The sequence below is a fragment of the Vigna unguiculata genome, chromosome 3 (assembly GCF_037176805.1).
Source record: "Vigna unguiculata cultivar grain cowpea cultivar isolate G323 ecotype 2 chromosome 3, ASM3717680v1, whole genome shotgun sequence".
Taxonomy (NCBI): Eukaryota; Viridiplantae; Streptophyta; class Magnoliopsida; order Fabales; family Fabaceae; genus Vigna; species Vigna unguiculata.
In genome coordinates this window covers 69143560-69161555 of record NC_140794.1, presented here as the reverse complement: position 1 = coordinate 69161555, position 17996 = coordinate 69143560, and the positions used below count along the sequence as shown (strand labels likewise).

Here is a 17996-nt window from a genome sequence, read left to right as displayed (position 1 = left end):
AAAATATTTATATATAAACAACTACTATTTTTTTAGCCTTACTATTAATATTTATACCAGTAAATAATTTTTATTATTCCAAATTTATATATATATATATATATATATATATTAATTTTTAAAGTTAAAAAATTAATTAAAATAATTATTTTAACTCAATAAAATCAATTTTTTACGTATTAAACAATCTAATATTTGAGTTTAATCTTACTTGTAAACAAGTCAAATATTAATTTAAAATATTAGTTAATACATAACTAAAGTTTGGTTTACAAAGTTATATATATTAATTTTCAAAATTTTATGATTAAACTCTATCAAAGTTTAACACATTAGCGAATTTCATATTTTCTTTTTGTCAAAGTTTAATAAATAAAAATATACTTATTTAAATAATTGATGAAGACTATAATTATTGTATGTTAAATGTTTTTATTGTGTAATATTTTTAAAGAATTAAAATTTATGTTTGTTAGCATTAGATTATTTTATGAATTTGATTTCTCTAATGTTAATAAAAAATAATGTTCAAATAAGTTTTAAAGTAAATCATGCACATACTTTATTTTTTGTAATTAAAATCGTCTATTTAAATTAGTTTTATAAAGAAAATAATATGCCTTTTTTCTATTTTTTTTAGTTTTTGATAGTCACCCGTAGGAATCCCTAGGAAGGGTGGGTAAAGCTTTCCAACATGTTTTTCATTGGTTCACTATTATGCTATAATGCATTTTTTGCAAATCCAAATAATTCATTAACCCCTTTTATAATTTCTAAATTTAACAAATTCTTGTTTTTTGTTGGTTATAAATTAAATTATCCTTAAATTAAAATCATCAATATCTATTTGTTAACCATTCATTGTTGATTTATAGAAAAATTGTCCCAAGGTTGCACTTTTAAAAATTGAAACATTTGTTTGAACACCTCGATGCCCGAAGCTAAATAAAATTAAATAGATAATAAGACTAAAATAGTTTTCTTATATTTTTATTGAAACCACTTTTCACGCTATAATTTGTTAATGCGTAATTTTGAACTTTATATTATTTGAATCACGTACTTGGTTATTTAGTTTGTAACTTTATCCGTTATTAAATATATACTACAACTATTATTACAAAATGTGAATGTAGCAGTAACTATTAAAGTATGTTTTTTTGAAAGCTTACAATTAATATATAAGTAATTGACATTAATATTACGAAATGAATAGATTATGTTAGCAAATTGACACTACATTAATAATGAATTAATGTTGTGGAACTTTTAGAAAATTAAATAACTAAATAATCAAGAGGAAAAAAGTGGATGCATTATATTTGTAATAGAAGAAAGAAAAAAGAAAAAGACAAGGTTGTGGTGCGTTTGTATGGTTGGTGTAATGTGACAAGGAAACATTTGTAAAAGCAAAGGCAAGGTAGGGGCAAAAAGGAGTTAGTTGGTTAATGAGTATGGTAGCGTGAGTGGGACGTTTCCATCAAATTCAGAATCTAACCCAACCCAGCCACAACCATTCACTTTTGTTCTGTTTTGCTCTGTTGTGTTCGTAAATTGCCAGAGCTCAACTCCTTCTCCCAAGGTTCGTTTCATTGTCTCACTTGTCGCAAAAGCTACTTTCATATCTTTTCTTTGTTTTTTAATTGGGTATTCCTCCAAAATAATTATGTTTCTTTGTCAATTCACCAATTCAACAATTCACCAATTCACCAATTTCAACTCTTCTGTATATAATATTTATCCTTTCCCTACCCATTCTCGCTTTTCTTTTGAATACAAATGTTATTCAATCGATTGGTGGGAGAATCAGAAGGTAGGTTCCGTCTAGTTGCTGCAATTGTTTCTAGGTTGTCTTTATATTTTTTTTTTTCCGTCACGGTCTCCAAGTAGATACTTCGATAGCAGAATATTTTTTATTTAATTGATTTTTGCTTAGGAAATTGAGTGGATTCTGGGAAATTTAGAAGTTCAAACATAGTGTTTTGGAATTACGTAGCAGGAGGTGCAGTTTCTTAAAGTATATAAAATTGAGAGTTTCATCGAAGACGAGGGATTACTGATATATCTGATTGAAATGCATTATAAACCTACCGATATTGCTGTCTACATTTAGTTTTTGTCCATCAGCCATAATTTTTATTATGCTTGAAGAAAATTTGTTCCACCCATAAGATTAAAATTATTTTACTCATGCAATAACTCTTGTAGTCCATTTTTTTTTCTTTCTGTCTGACTTGGATTTATTCTAACAGAGCACCCTACCGGATCTCTGAAATATTTACGTCCTTAATACTCACCTGCATATAATTATAAGTCAGTTCAACATCTTTTCGGTGTCTTCTATCTCTTTTTGGGTTATTTTATTAAGTTGGCTTTATTGTCATAATATTGGGAATGCTACTTGCCTACAATGATGGTATAGAATCCCTTGTGTCCCTCTTTTTTTATATATTGTTATTTGCTGACTGTTCTTGCCGTAATGTAACTATTTAGAGTGGAATCAGATATGCACTTTGAATTTTGAATCATACACTCTCAGTTTGATGCTTATATTCTGATTTTTTTTTTCTGCTGTTATTATAGCCTGCCGGCATCTCAATGATGACACAAGAATCATCAGAGGTGTTGGAAAAACATGCAGGCTCGGGCTCTCATGCGAGGGGGAATAGTGAATATGTTAGATTGGTCATACCTGATGAAACAAGGGCGGTTGAATCTGAAATCTTGCTGCCTCGAGCAGAATCAAGATTACAGTCTTTCTGGTGGTGGACTAAATCCTCTTTATGGTGTGTTGTCATTGTGTTACTTGCTTTTATTCTTATCAGATGGGGAGTGCCACTCTTTTTCAAAAAGGTATTTGCTCTTACTTTTACAACCATTTTGGTACTACAGTTTCATTTTCTGTTCAGAATGAACTGGTATTGACGTTATTTGGCTAATATGCATTCGTTGATATGGACTAAATTGTGGCAATCCTGTGTCACTTTCGCTGTTCTTATAATGTTTTTAACTGAAATATATTATTGAAGAGATGATATATGATGATATATGAAATGATATGTTAGCTCAGTAATTGTTGTGGAAATTGTTCAAACAAACCTACTAGACCGTTTACCAAACACAAATGAATAACAATGATAATAGAGAAACCTGCAACAGTTAGACGTTTAACAAAGAGGAGTAATGAAGAAAACGCATAAAATTAACATGATTCAATCGAAGTATTAACGACCTTCAATCTACATTCACAGTAAAAAATTTACTATTAACCAAAGTTACAACTCAAAGTTTCTCTCAATGAACTCTCAATTCTCAATTGGTTAAATAATTTATACAAAGTTTTATATCTAGAGAAATAATTGTTACACGCCTAAACTGTTGGAGAAGACACATAAATAGTGCTCCCACATCTGAGCTTGAAACGTCAACAACAAGGCGGAGTCTCTAATGACAAATGAAAGAAGTTACAGTCTGATAACGGTTAGGCGATCACCACATGCTCTGTAGACAAATGGTCTTGTACCATCAAACACTCTTGAAATATCAAGCGGTCTACTACATTAGACAGTCTAGAAACCATAATCAAGATTTCACCGAGCCAATCTTCATAGTTATTGTTGCTAGTTCCATGCTCTCCTCCCACTTGATTTAAATCATGCTTCACAAACGAACAATTTACCATATTTTTTGTAAATGTGTTGAAGGAAATCTCTAGTTGTGTGTTTGGTTTAATGTTTCGGAGTTCAAACCCAAGTTTACTTTACATAGAAAGTTACAAATGATGTTTGACAATTTTTTTTCTGTTTCATTGAACTTTAAACGTGGTTTGTTTTCAAAGCAAAATCATAAAACTTTTTCAGTTTCATTCAACCAAATGTAATTTTTTTAAGTGCAATCCAAACACACCCTAGATGAGTTGACTTGATGTGCGATCTATGGCATGGATGAAATTATGCAGAAGCACAAGAGGGACTCTTTTCTTTCAACTCAGCAAGAAATTATTTTTGCACACTTTCTGTTTTCATTTTCACTTTCCAAATCCCGCTGACATTTTAAGGTTACTTCTGAGCATGATATTAAAAAAGAGCATTATAGTAATGACATCTTTACTACTAAAAGCAAGCTCAGACTCTATATTTCAGCTCTTGTGGAATGGAATGCATTCCATATGGATGCTTGTAATATTTGATTAAATTAGTTTTTTGATGCTTCATCATTTTAATTTTGATATGCAGGCTGTTTACCCATTTATGGCATGGGAAGCTGCTGCCTTTGGCCGTCCAGTTCTTGCTCTGGTACTTGTTGCTTCTCTGGCTTTATTCCCAGTATTCTTAATCCCTTCTGGCCCCTCCATGTGGCTGAGCGGGATGATTTTTGGTTATGGCATTGGCTTCGTTATAATAATGTTTGGAACAACTGTTGGGATGGTCCTGCCTTACTTAATTGGGCTACCGTTCCGTGACCGCATTCATGTAAGTCATTTTATTTCTTATATGATCAAGAGTCTTCTTAAATTTCGTGCTGTATTTTTTCTGACTAGTTTTTTTCCTTTTGTTTGTGATTGTTGCCTTTATATTCTCCAGCGATGGTTAAGGAGATGGCCCCGGAATGCTGCAATGATTAGGCTTGCTGGGGAGGGGAACTGGTTTCATCAATTTCAAGTCGTTGCACTGTTTAGGGTTTCTCCTTTTCCTTATACTATATTCAATTATGCTGTGGTAGTCACAAATATGAGGTTTTGGCCCTACTTAGGTGGGTCAATTGCTGGAATGGTACCAGAAGCTTTCATCTATATCTACAGGTTTGTTTTCTTTCTATTTAGGGTCCTTCATTGGCTTAATGAGTTCCCTAAAGAAAAAGATTAGAAAGAAAGAGGAACTGTAAATGTATTGTAATTGCAAAGACACTTGCCATTTCCTCCTTTCTGATATGGCTAGAAGACGAAGTTTTTTGGAGTTCTGTTAGATCTTCAGACAAATACCCTCACTAACTCAAACTCTTTTTTCTTACCACGATTACCAGGGTGTTTGTGTTTTTCTTTATAATTCTTAACCCCCACACTAACATCTTAATGTTTTTCGTCAGTGGTCGGTTATTAAAGACGTTGGCTGACGCACAGTACGGGAGGCACCACTTGACTACTGTGGAAATCGTATACAACATTATTTCTTTCTTTAGTGCAATAGTTACCACCATTGCTTTCACTGTTTATGCAAAGAGAACGCTCAATGAACTCAAATTGTCAGGGTTGAATGAGGAAGTGACCTCTGTTTCTGAGAAGGGGTGTTTTGAGCTGGAGAAGCTTCCCCTTGAACGGCCTAAACAGCCTAGTTGGTCGAAATTTTCGTGACTCGTTTATTAACAAGTTGCTCTTGAATTACATTTATAAATTATAATATTTTTTCCTTTTATGTCTTTTTGATTTTCATATGACAACCCCATTTCTCCCATAGGCCATTTTGGGTTGTAATATAATAACAATATTTTGAGAACAGGTTAAAGGAGAAAATACAAAAAGGCCAACAATGGTTTATGTAGAGAGTTGAGAAGGGCTGATTGAATTGTTTTGTGCAATACGTCTGAGTTTCAAATTGGAACCATGTATATTGCAGATGTAAATTTGTGACCTCTCTTGAACTATCCTTATGTCGTTCTGTTCCGGTGCTGACTGACTGACACTGCATTATAGTCTGAATCACCATCTTATGCTGTCATACAATGTGCTAGTCGTTTATTCAGCAGATGCGTGTGAAACAGTGTATCGGTGGTTTGGAACCTTGGTATGACACTCCTGTTTTGCCACTGCCAGTAGAGAGATTGGACAGCACGGAAGCTCAATTGTAGATGTTGATGCCCCCTTCATCAAGTTAATGGTAATGCCATATTCATCAATTATATTTCTTTTACACGCACCAATGTAGACATGGGGAACATGTGTCGGTCAATGATTTCCACAACTCCCGCATGAAAAAGAAATGATGTCCCACAGTGCTAGACTAGACATGAGGACCAGTCCCTAGAATATGGCACCTGATTCGATGCAGTACAGGAAAGAACATTCAGCGGCTTTGAAGTTGGAATATAAAATCAGCACAGCGTTCAGTAACGAAATGCAACTTGTCGCCGCCTCCGGTTTTGATATAATGATTTTTGTTTTATTTGAATTGGCAAGTGCATGCAGGTCTATAGGAATTGGTCTCAACCTCAAATCTCATAAACACTTGTTTCGTTGTAAATAGCAATTTTTTATACCAACAATCAATTATTTGAGAATGAAGGAGCAATTTGAGTGAACACATGCAGAACAAACGAGCTTTTGCAAAATTGAAAAAAAAAAAAAATAAGTCCTCAAACTTGTAAAGAAAAAAGAAAGTTGGGTAAAGTAACTACTCTAAAACATTAGTTCAACGTGTTCCTTACATTATGCTCGTTTTCAAGTTTAAAGAATTCAAGATTTGATACATACATACATACTACGTATATCACAAAAAAAAAAAAAAAAGACAGTCTCAAGTACCACTATCAATTTTAATGCTATTCTTGAAGCGAAGATTGTTCTTAGACAAACAAGATTCACTATGCCTAGTTGCACTACTTCCACTTTTCCTTGGCTTTAATGTACCTCCATCTTCAAAATCATCGATACACTGAAGTCACATGTGGTACTTGGCGGATAGAGGATGATGAATGACAAAACACCTCATGGTTTCCATGGTGCAGGAGGAGGGGGCGGCGTTGGAAACATTGGGGGAACAGCAGAGAAAAGCGTGTTTTTGTCTATTCCTGAGCTCTTATCACCCGACAACGCCACAAGCGCAGCTACTAAACCTGCATTGCCTGCAAGAGTTGGTTCTGTGTAGTTATAGTTGGTTCGGACATCATGGAACCCGTCGTGCTTGTCAGGACCAGCAACCATAGCTCCAACAATTGTATGCGGGTTTGGCTTCGATGTGTCCCTCCACTTCCATCCTCCTTTACAGTTGTACTTAATTTTATTCTTTGGTATAGAAGCCCCTCTATGGTGAACATGTTTTGGATAGTGATTGCCAAAACCTACAATATAGCTCATTTTCCGAGGGTTCTTCCCAAGAATGTAATCAATCTAGAAAATCACCCAGAAAAGAGAAAAGGAAAATAAATTAGCCCAAACACATGATATTTAGGCTTTCATTATGCACGATTTAAAAGAGTATAATAGCACACACCTGGGTCTTCGCAAAATTTCGAAGAACATCAGTTGAAAAGAAATTGGGTCCGCAGTACCATCCAGGAGTATCAGCAGCATCGAGATAATCACTGTATAGGGCAGCCAAAAATGCTGCATTGACAACATATTGGAGAGGCTGAGGCCTACCGTGGTTTAATTGAATCAAGCCGCCTGGTGAAGAAGACATCGTTATTCTCATTAGAACAATAGATGGAAAACCTGTTGTGCAGAAAAAAGGTCGAAACTCGAGAATTATTTACCCCTTGTTCTATTAAAGCTGGTGAACATTGGCAGGTAGGAGCACATGATTATGCCTGTCTGGTTGTGAAATGTCCTTAAAATTTCTTCATACGGATAACCAGGACTCAGGAACAACCTCAATCGACTCAGAAGAACCTAAATACAAGACAAAACATTAAGTTACTTTCCTTCCACTCTTGAACATATATCCAGAACTGACTTTCTTATAAATTGAAAACGAAGCAGTCAATCAAATGGTCCACATGACTACGATCTACAGCATGATCAAATTAAGCATGGGGTGAAAGCAAGGGAACCTTCTGAAGTTAAACAAGTAATGAGAATGGGTCAAGTTTTGAGTTGAAAAGCATCGAGAATGAAAACGCAGTAAATACTTGAAAGCTATTTGGATAAACTTTTCCATCAAAAGCTATGGTTGATTGGAACTGAACACAGAAGTTGACAATTCAAACTGCCTTAGAGGTGTTGAGTCAAAATTGAAGGTCGCAGATAAGTGAAAAAACGAAGGGAGAAGACGAAAGGAATTACCTGAGCACCAGTAAGCTTGTTGTCCCAGCTGAGGACACCATAGTCAGGCCCTCCCCAGAAGGCGCCAGCATGTTTGGCAAGGCCGGGAGTGGTAGCCAGCTTCAGGTAAGACGAATTCCCAGTGGCAAAGTACATCCAAGCCCCTCCCCAAACAAACTCATCCCAATAGCTAGTCGAATTGTAGAACACAGATGCCTCGTTACCCTGACTGTACCTCCCTCTCTGCCTCCTCGAAAAGCCATACAGCGCGGTGGCGCCGTGAACCAGCTTCTGCGAATACGCCCTGTTGTCCTTGAACACAATCGAGGCGGCCGCCAAGGCCGCCGCCATCTCCGCGGCGAGATCGGAGCAGCTACTGCACTCCTTGACGGGGCGGTCGTAATCGATGTCCTCGGGTCTCATCCAGCAGTAGTGGTCGTTGGGAGTGGTGCTCCCATCGGAGGTGTCGCCGGAGCCAACCTGCGCGGCGATGGAATTTATGGTGTCGGCGGTGTGGTTGAAGGTCTTGAGAAAGTAATCGGTTCCCCACTTGATGAGTTCCTTGACGTGAGCCAACTCGCCGGCAGCCTCGTACTTAGCGCTGTACTCGATAACGCTCCAACTGAGCATCGTCATGGCGAAGGCCTTGGGGAAATGGAATTTGATAGCGTCACCGGCGTCGTAGTAACCGCCTATCAGATCCTTGATCGCACTCGACGTACCTTGAGACTTCTTCCCATCGGCCATGCACGAGTTCCCTCTCCACGAAACGTTGTTATGCCTCGGAAGCTTTCCCGCTACGCACAACACAAGAAACCAAATCAACTAATCAGTTAAATTAGAATTACGATAAAGAAATAAAAATGGTGAAATGAGTAGTTACATTTTTGGGCGTTGAAGAAGAGGAGGGCTTTGTGGAGAGCAAGAGTGTAGTTATCGGGAGGGGCGGGCTTGTGGTGGTGGCGTGGGACGGTTTTGACTATGAGAGTGATTAAACCGGCGAGTACAGCGGAGACGGCGAGAGTGCCAAGTGTCCAGATGAAGATTTTGCGGCTGACGATGATGCAGCCCAGATCTACGTATTTCTTCTTCTTCTTTTTCTGTTCTCCGGCGCCCAGGAGCCAGCTCTGTTGAGTCTCGTCTAACGCCGGGCGGTCCAACTCCTGAAGATTGCGGCTGCGCTCGTCGTCGGTGGCGGAGTCCGTGGCGTGGATCTCCAGCGGCCCACCCCACGGATCCCTACCGTACATACTCATTTTCGATACCAACCCCTACTTCCCAATCCCCAATCTCCAATCCCCAATCCCTAATCTAACAACGTAATGCAGTAATGCAATGTTGTGATTGGAAAAGTAGATTTGCAGTGACTCCTTCTCTGTGTGTGCAGGGAGTGTCGGTTCTGGAGACAGAAGAAAGAGACGACTACTGAGACACGTGACTGTGACGCGCCTTACTCTTCTTTCTTTCTCTTTTTTCTTCGCATATTAAATTATTGACGTTCGCGACACCCATTAGCCAGCTCACTCTCACTAATCTGCACTCTCTCATCCAACGGCTCTCTCTTCCACTCCTTTTTCTTTTTCTTCCTTTTTATCAACTAACAATTAATAATTATTTTTCAGCAAAATCAACTTAAATAATTTATGCAATTATTTAAATACGACAAAATTAGGAACAGAAACAGAGCTGTATACCACACAACACAAATCTTGTTTTTCTTTTCACTTCTACCTTCGTTTTGATCATTGTTCTCTTAATTTAGTCTCTTTAATTTCTTTACAAATTTGTCATTTTAGTATTTTAGGTATGAAAGTAGTTAGTAACACATGTACCAATGTGATAGTGTAAAAATTAGCACTGGCGAAATTCAAACTAGTTAACAATAAAATATTTTATACATTAATCATCCGTAGTCATTGAAATATTTTCTTCAGATATATAAGGTGACAAATTAACTGATTAACAATAAAAGTTACACAATGAAAATAGTATGAAAAATAAATTTGTGGAAATTACTTCATTAAATAAAAATATAAATAAATAAACCTAAAAACTAATTAATATTCTAACAGAGTTTTTAGTATATGGTCTTGTTTAATCTTCTTTCTTAAAATATTAACGCGTTTCTTAATCTTCTTTCTCAAAATAATAATGCGTTTCTTAAAATTGGAGAAGTTGATTCCATAATGGGCCATTGTGTATCATGGCTTTTGGGCCGTCCAGCTGCGTCCAATTTGACCGCAAGCATACATTCCAAATTTCCAACTGGCCACTACCAAATTTATTATTCTCTCATTATTATCCTATGGTTTCTTTCCTAATATTAGAAGAAAAATAAAGATGCATAAAAATCATTGAAATTTGAATTAAAAATTAAAAAAAACATAAATTCTTGTTCTTATAAATTACCTTTTCTCTTTTCTTATACTTTCTAATCAAGCACGCACAAAAAAAAATGAATGATGCCAAAAAGTTAGAATGTAATAAAATAATGCCATATTAGATGACTAAATATAGACATTTCAATGGAATAATATGAATTTTCAAGAGAATTATTACATGCTCGTAAAGGCTTCCAAAGATTATTTTCAATAGACAAATTAGGAGGCATAAACACCCGTTTGCAAAACCTGGAGCTGATAAACAAATTCTGTTATTGAAAGGCCTAAATACCTTTTTTTGTCTTATTTTTGTAGTGTTTGTTTTGAATGGTCTTTATTTTGACAGAATATTTAAAATAGTTCTCATTTTTGTAATTCGTATTTTATTTGGTCCTTTTCTGTGACGCCGTTTAAATCAGTAACGGAATACTGTACAGGTGACACTATTTGTATGTATTAGAATGTGTTACGTGGTCTGTACATGTGTAATTAGATATTTGAGGATAAATATGTGAGTTAGGATTTTGGTAACGAATGTTTGAACAAAAACAAACTCCAAAATAGAAACCCTAACCCACGAGAAAACACAACCTAGAAAACCCTAATCCCACCTACCTTGTTGATGATGATTAACTGGAAAATTGAAGATGAAGAAATCGTCTCCAACGATAAAAAACACGATTGCAATCCAACTCAAGCACTAATTGCAAAATTTCTCCCAAATTAAAAAGTTATCATTAATTAGCCATATATACAGTACACATGCAACGTAATACAAATAGTATCACCTGTACTCCATTAATATGAGAATCATTTTAAACATTGTGTCAATATGTGAATATCCGTAACAAACACTAGGAAAATGAGTACGGAAAATGTATTTAAGACGTATTGAAGAATGCGAGGACATGTGGCAAAATCTGAAGCATTAGGAAAATCAAATGGCTGACAGTGTTTAAAGGAATGAAGTTGGAAGAATGGGCAAAACACTACTCTGGTCGGTGTCTGAAGTTGGAAGCATCAGCAATGGTATGCAATGCCTCTGATGCCTTAATCTGCTATGTTGATGGCTACTCACTGATCACTGTTACACTTGTTTGTAATTGAATAACAGGCAAGCGCAAGTGTTGCTAAAGAAGAAGATAACAAACTCACGCTCTATTCGTATTGGAGGAGCTCTTGTTCCTTCCGAGTCCGAATCGCTCTCAACCTCAAAGGTACTCCAACTTCCTTCCTTTATCTCTCTATCTCTCACTCACTCACTCGCCATTGTTTGTTGCATTCGATTCAGGCCTTAAATACGACTACAAGCCCGTCAATCTGTTGAAGGGAGAACAATTTAGCCCCGGTTTGTTTTCTAACCCTAAATTTCTCTAATTTCAAGATATTCATCGATTAACGAAGGAGTTTCATCTTTTTCCAGAGTTTCTGCAGCTCAACCCTGTTGGTTGGGTTCCCGTTCTAGTGGACGGCCACGCTGTTCTTTATGATTCTCTCGCCATTATTTTGGTCTTCTGTCTTTTCTTTCACTTCAAAATCTTTAATGTCTCATCTTCGCTGTTAGTTTTTCTTTATCGCATTTTCTGTTCTAATGCATGCAGTATTTGGAAGATAAGTATCCTCACAATCCTCTGCTCCCTCGTGATATTCCTAAGAGAACAATCAATTTCCAGGTACACTTACATCCCATTCCTCCAAGATGAAACTGACGATAATAATGTTATTCCTTTTTATTCAATATTGAAGGAAAGAGAAAGTGGGGAGTTTCGCAACCTAATGCGTGCATTCTCTTCTGATGTTTTGATCCGCAGGTTACTAGTGTTGTTTCCTCAACAATACAACCTCTTCAGAACTTGAGTTTACTGGTAAGTTATGCGTTCAGTTTTTTAGTTTGCTGATTATTTTTAACATATTGTTGCCTTATTTATTTTTGTTTACCAAGCAGCCATAGCTGGGTGCTGGATTGCCTGTGATATGTTTTATTGTTATTTTACTTTTATCTTTGCAGAACTACATCGGGGAGAAAGTTGGCCCTGATGAAAAACTTCGTTGGGCCCAAAGTGTAATTAGAAGAGGCTTTACAGGTGAGGTTTGATTAGCTTGCTGCCACTGCTTTATATAGATAGTAAGAACGGAAGTAGACGCAAAAATAGAGATTTTGAAGTGTCAAGAATTTGTTCGAAGTTAAACAATTTACTATGAAATACTAGCTTATTTCTCTCTATAACATAACAGATAATTCATAAAACAGTTTTATTTTCTCAATTTTAGTTCTGTAGATCTCATTTGTTTGAAACTTAAGAGCCCAGTGTTATATTATATAGCTTATATCTAAACGACTCAAAAGGGGGATGACCCCGTTAATTAAAATTTTCTTCCTATACAGTGGATCCTACCATCCTAATTGGTGTTTTCTTAAATATTGTAAGGTTTTCATTTATAGGCAGTACATACAGAATTTGACTATACCAAATTGAAAATGACAGTCAATCGGGAGCAGGGAAATTGAGAATCCAGTAGTTAGCACTACAGCATTTTATAAACAATTTGTTTTTTAAATTGCAGTTATGATTTGGGCAAAAAAAGAAGAGGGAAATCTTTGGTGATAACGTATCCTATCCAATGTTCCAAATTATCCCTAAGTTGGTGTAGTTTTTAAGAAAATATTCACTGTTATCCCCCCTTGTTGTTAAGATATATCCTGTTTATGTACGTCTTTCCAGATTTTGGTTTGTTTTTATCTTAATCAAATGCTATTTATAAAACCTGTGTTTCAGCACTTGAAAAGCTATTGAAAGACCACGCAGGAAGATATGCAACCGGAGATGAGGTTTTCCTGGTATGTTGGTACTTATTGGAGTTTAGTCATTTGAAAATTAATAAATGGAAAAGAGGACGTCTTCCCATATAGTAGCCTTAACTAGCAATATCAGAAGTTCCTGTGTCTGACGGTGGCCTAATGCAATATCTTCACATTGATCCTCTGATTAGAACTGTCAACATGGGTAGCCACCATGTGTTTGCCACTTGGTAGACCAAACCAACATGGTTCACTTATGAGTGAGCTTCTGAAAACTGAGCTCTGCCAAATCATCACAGTTTAGCGGGTTAAATGGGCCAACTCACTTTTCAGTGAGCTTCAGAAAAAGGAGCCATTCCCAGCCCATCACCGTTTGGCGACTCACTCAATTTAAAAGAAAATAAAATTGCAACTTTCTAGTTTTGTTGTTTTTCTCTTCAATCTACTTTTTTTTTTCTAATATGAAAATCGGAACCAAATTCCAAATCACTGGAATAACCATGACAAATCAATCATCATATGTTAATATATTTAAAATAACGGTGACAAATAAATCATCATATGTTAATATATATAAAACAGCCATGCCATATGTATGTGTGTGTATATATAAATACCTGCAAATGATACTTCTAAACATCAAAATAACGTGCATACCAAACACAAACACTAAACGATACTTCTAAATAACATCCAAATAAAATCTAAATCATCTTAAAACTTAAACTCATACGATTCAAGATCATAAAAATACAAATTGCTATCTAACATCAAATGATTTATGTCCCCTGTCTTTCTTTAACATCAGAGTTAGAGTCTTGAATGGAGAAATTCAAAACACATTCATATCCTGAAGCATCTTTTTTATTCTCATCTACAATAAAAAGAAATCTTAACTTAACTAATAACAGTGAAAGATTAAATAATAAATAATTTGATGTGCAGCGTTGCTGGCAGTGATATGAAATAAGCTGGAAGAATAATGTAATTCAGCAACATCAGGCAATGAAGAGTGGAGTGACGGGAGGTGGTAGGTGCAGTAATAGGCGGTGGAAAGTCAATAACCCTAGAGTAGAGGGAGAAAATAACCCGTGAAGTGAGAGATTTTGATTTTGAGAGAAAAGAGCTGAAGGAGAGAAGAGCTGGGGAGGAGAACGGACCCCTGCCATGTATATTTCCCCCATCCCATTTTTTTAGTTGTGTTGTGCTGTTGTTGGGCCACTTTAGGGTGTTCTTTAATTTTTTTTTGTCACATGTTGGTGAGCGGATTTCTTAGTTGGTTGGGTTTGATTTCGGTTCGTACTAAAATTTGCAATTTTCTTACCCAAACCTGGCTTGAATTCGGGGTGAGCCGGATTGACTCACGAGCTTTGGTCCATGTTGACAGTTCTAGCTCTAATATGTTGGATCATTATTACAATGCGATTGAACTCCAAACTCAAAGTCAATCATCACAACACTTTGAAAATGAACAGCATTAACTATTTTAAACAAGCACCGAGTTGTTATCTTCTTTTGGAATATAGTTTTTAGCATAATGTTGCTTGCACATCATAGTTATTTAAAAATTATAATCTAACAGGATGATTACCATTTGCAGGCAGACGTATTTTTAGCACCTCAGTTACATACAGCATTTAAAAGATTCGACATCCCAATGGTAGTATTCTGTCTTTGGTCTCTGTTTGTTCAGATCTGTTTGACAGTAGTATTTCTCAAAAATACATGAATTTCTCACTTTAACTACACATTGGTTGCTACAATACTTGCAGGCAATTTCATAAAACTAAAACTGGTACTTGAAGCATCTGGAGGATGTGATAATTGTAGGACTTCAAATTTGGGTAGAACTAGTCAATATATGAGGAGTAGAGAGGAAACTCTATAGTGTTGAAGGGTTAAAGAAGCATTTGTAAAAGTGTTAATGAAGCAAAGCAAACCTATGCAAGTCTAATGAATCTTACTTGGCTGAATATGCATGATGGTGATCTAAGGAGGAAGTCGATGTGGTTAAGTTCATGAACTTGCATAATTTTCTCATTAATGTGGTTAAATTCAGGAATTTGGGTAACTTCCCCATTAATGATGTGATTAGGTGAGTTCATGCATCTTTCCACTTTGTTCCACCTTAGAATATTTTATAAACTACTAAAAATTTATATAAATGTTTAGAACTCTCTAGAAACTTGTAAAATACGTTTTCGTCATTTTTCTAAAAATTACAAATCATGTTATACTTCCTAATTTCTTCTTCTGGTTCCTTCATTCTTCTTTTAGTTATTCTTCCCATGTACTTCTCTTCTATTTCTTTGGTCATGTCCCTAATAGTGACTTCTTGAGGTGATTCTTATCCTTCCAAGTTCTCATCTTCTCTTTGAATTGTTTCTTCTTCATCTACGGTCCCATTTTATTGACATGATATCGATTATAAATTTTAAAATTTACAACTTTTGTTTGTTGTTTGCAAATTTTTTTATTGTTTGTTGAATATTTTTATTGTGACAACTTATTTGCTCTTTATTGTCCAAGCAGAACGAGTTCCCTGTTTTGTCAAGATTGCATGAGACATATAGTGAGATCCCCGCATTCCAGGAGGCTCTACCAGAGAACCAGCCAGATGCAGTACACTAATTCAACCAATAATTTGGGACCGGTAATCAATCTCTAACGAACTTTAGAAAACTTTTATAACCTCCATTTATTATTTGAACCGTATATATTAGGCCTAATTAAATTCCAGATTTTCAATGTGACTGATTTTTTTGGAGAACCTAATTTTTATTTTTATTTTTCGATTTGGATACCTAATAGATTAAACATTTTGATTTAAGTCTCTTCTTTAATGTCCATCGGTTTTACTATTCAGGAGTTCATTAGTAGCGATTCATATGATCTAGAGTATTGAAGAATGATATACATTAAGTATCTTCTGTCACTTATACTGACGTGGCACATTGGTTGTCATGATAAAGATACGTTGAGCAAATAAAAGATAATTTAAAAATATTGGAAGGATTAATAAATATTTATTTTGGCCTTAAACTAAAATTTTGTAATTTATTCAAAGTTCAATTTCAAAAAATATTATTGAGTACTTCAAACAAAAATTATTATTAAGGCTTTTATATCATACTAATTTTGGGTGTCCCTCCTTTTATTTGGGTAGCAGTTTTTAATTTCAAACTATTTTAATTTATTGTTCTCAGGAAATTTGATCTGATATTAATAGGGGAAGTTGCAGCAGGGATTTGTCATCCGGTTGAATTTGTTGTTATTAAGGTATAAAAAGATACTCAGTAATAAGGTTACCACATCTTGTTGTATCACACATCCTGTGTAGTTCAAGAGATATTTTGATTTGGGTTATATTGTATGTCCGTAAAGTGTTATATTATCTTTAGTTCCAAATCTTAATGATCATGTTTTACGTTAAATCAATGTTTCAAAAAAGTTTGAGCTTATGAGAATGATGGTTTTTTAACAATGAACCAATTTTAAAACTCACTTTGTAAGTTCTGGAGATTAGGTTCAACATATTATTCAACCCTTACGCAGTCAAAAGTGGATTTATGGGGTGAAGTCCTAGTCATGCATTAGAATGATGTCATTTTCATATTATGTGAATGTGAGAATGGAGAACACAAGCTTATGACATGTGTCACTGCACCAACCATAAACCTCGCCATTCCCTTTATTCTCTCATTAGTTATGTCAGACTGACTCCAATTGTGCATGGTTGGAAGAAATTAAAAGTCTTCATTTTACGTTTTCTTAGAATGTTGGTTGAAATTTGTAAAACGTTTTTCTTCTAAAAAATGTTACTTTTATGCATCTGAAGTTCAGTGCATTCCTTTGAAAATCATACATATTTAAAGTAAGTGTCACGTACCTAGATCGTGAAGGTGACATACAGGTACTTAATGTATTAATTAGGACATTCCATTGAAAATAATGAACACTTTATTGTTGTGGGATTAATAGCAGGAGTGAATTTCATATCCTCTACATCTCTTTTATCTTCTATGATTGACTATATCATCAAATATGTTATAACTATACATCATTTGAAATTGCTATCTTTTATGCTTTCTTAGTTGTGTTTTAATCTGTTTAACATAACCGAGAAACAGGTTAGAATTGGAATAACATTATATCATTTGGTTATTGCTTTTAGGTAATTGAAACTGTTTAGTAACGTTTTTTTTTACAGTTACAAAACTTTGGGTAAATTAAAAAAAAATAAAAAAATAAAAAATTCAACAACTTGACCTATGTTTTGTACAAAGTAACATTCTTTAAGGACATCATCTACAATTATTTTATCAGATTAGAAGCTTCTTGTTTTTTCAGTGTGTATGATAGGAAAAGTGATATCAAATTCGTATCTCAAAAAATAATGACAGAAAACTTATATATTGTATCTATTTTCTCTAATTATATTAAAAGTTTTATCTTGGTACTATACAAAGCATTTAGTAAAAATATATATTGTTAAAGTAAAATTTAAATATTAGTAAAAAGTAACACTAATAAGTAAACATTTAAATGTAAGTAAAGAAGTGTCCATAATATTTATAACATTCTATATCAGATTTTTTTTATATAAGAAATGCGAAAACTGAAGTTTGCATTACCCCACAAAAAAAAAAAAAAAAAAACTTAGGCCGAACGCTATCTACAAAAGTTTAGGAAGTTTTCATTTATCAGTGGATTTATCAATAGCATGGAGTTTTCATTTTATCAGTGCAACTCGTCTGACGACTTTACAAAACCTCCATGTTAGCACACCACTATCTTAACTCTATTTTGTCTTTCTTCAAAGTTCCCCACTATTGTCACG

The 17996-nt window shown here is 34.9% G+C and overlaps 3 protein-coding genes across 6 annotated transcripts; 2 read left to right on the top strand and 1 right to left on the bottom strand.

Annotated features, from left to right (window-relative positions):
• The first annotated feature begins 1420 nt into the window (after positions 1 to 1420).
• Positions 1421 to 6296, top strand: LOC114175856 (uncharacterized). Of its 2 annotated transcripts, none has more exons than XM_028060692.2 (5): positions 1421 to 1582; positions 2584 to 2853; positions 4236 to 4472; positions 4584 to 4801; positions 5086 to 6296. In XM_028060692.2, the coding sequence occupies exons 2-5, from the start codon at positions 2599 to 2601 to the stop codon at positions 5348 to 5350; spliced, it is 975 nt and encodes a 324-aa protein (XP_027916493.2). In that variant the 5' UTR covers positions 1421 to 1582; positions 2584 to 2598; the 3' UTR covers positions 5351 to 6296. The 2 variants fall into 2 exon arrangements, with proteins under 2 accessions (XP_027916493.2, XP_027916494.2); XM_028060693.2 differs by lacking the exon at positions 1421 to 1582 and adding an exon at positions 1668 to 1813.
• Positions 6297 to 6378: 82 nt separating this feature from the next.
• LOC114175854 (endoglucanase 25-like) lies at positions 6379 to 9491 on the bottom strand. Its single transcript, XM_028060691.2, has 5 exons — positions 8859 to 9491; positions 7997 to 8772; positions 7468 to 7603; positions 7206 to 7378; positions 6379 to 7102 (listed from the first exon to the last, which is right to left on the bottom strand). Exons 1-5 carry the CDS (start codon positions 9229 to 9231, stop codon positions 6701 to 6703), a joined length of 1860 nt encoding a protein of 619 aa, XP_027916492.2. The 5' UTR covers positions 9232 to 9491; the 3' UTR covers positions 6379 to 6700.
• Positions 9492 to 11233: 1742 nt separating this feature from the next.
• LOC114177856 (glutathione S-transferase zeta class-like) lies at positions 11234 to 16590 on the top strand. 3 transcript variants are annotated; one of them, XR_003603233.2, is made up of 12 exons: positions 11234 to 11385; positions 11471 to 11573; positions 11648 to 11704; positions 11780 to 11865; positions 11958 to 12029; positions 12168 to 12221; positions 12365 to 12440; positions 13134 to 13195; positions 14757 to 14816; positions 14929 to 14951; positions 15689 to 15809; positions 16363 to 16590. XR_003603233.2 is itself a non-coding variant. In XM_028063437.2 (11 exons), the coding sequence occupies exons 1-10, from the start codon at positions 11320 to 11322 to the stop codon at positions 15785 to 15787; spliced, it is 735 nt and encodes a 244-aa protein (XP_027919238.1). In that variant the 5' UTR covers positions 11235 to 11319; the 3' UTR covers positions 15788 to 15809; positions 16363 to 16590. The 3 variants fall into 3 exon arrangements, 1 of the variants encoding a protein (XP_027919238.1); XR_003603232.2 differs by having other exon boundaries at positions 14929 to 14982; XM_028063437.2 differs by lacking the exon at positions 14929 to 14951 and having other exon boundaries at positions 11235 to 11385.
• The last annotated feature ends 1406 nt before the right edge of the window (positions 16591 to 17996 follow it).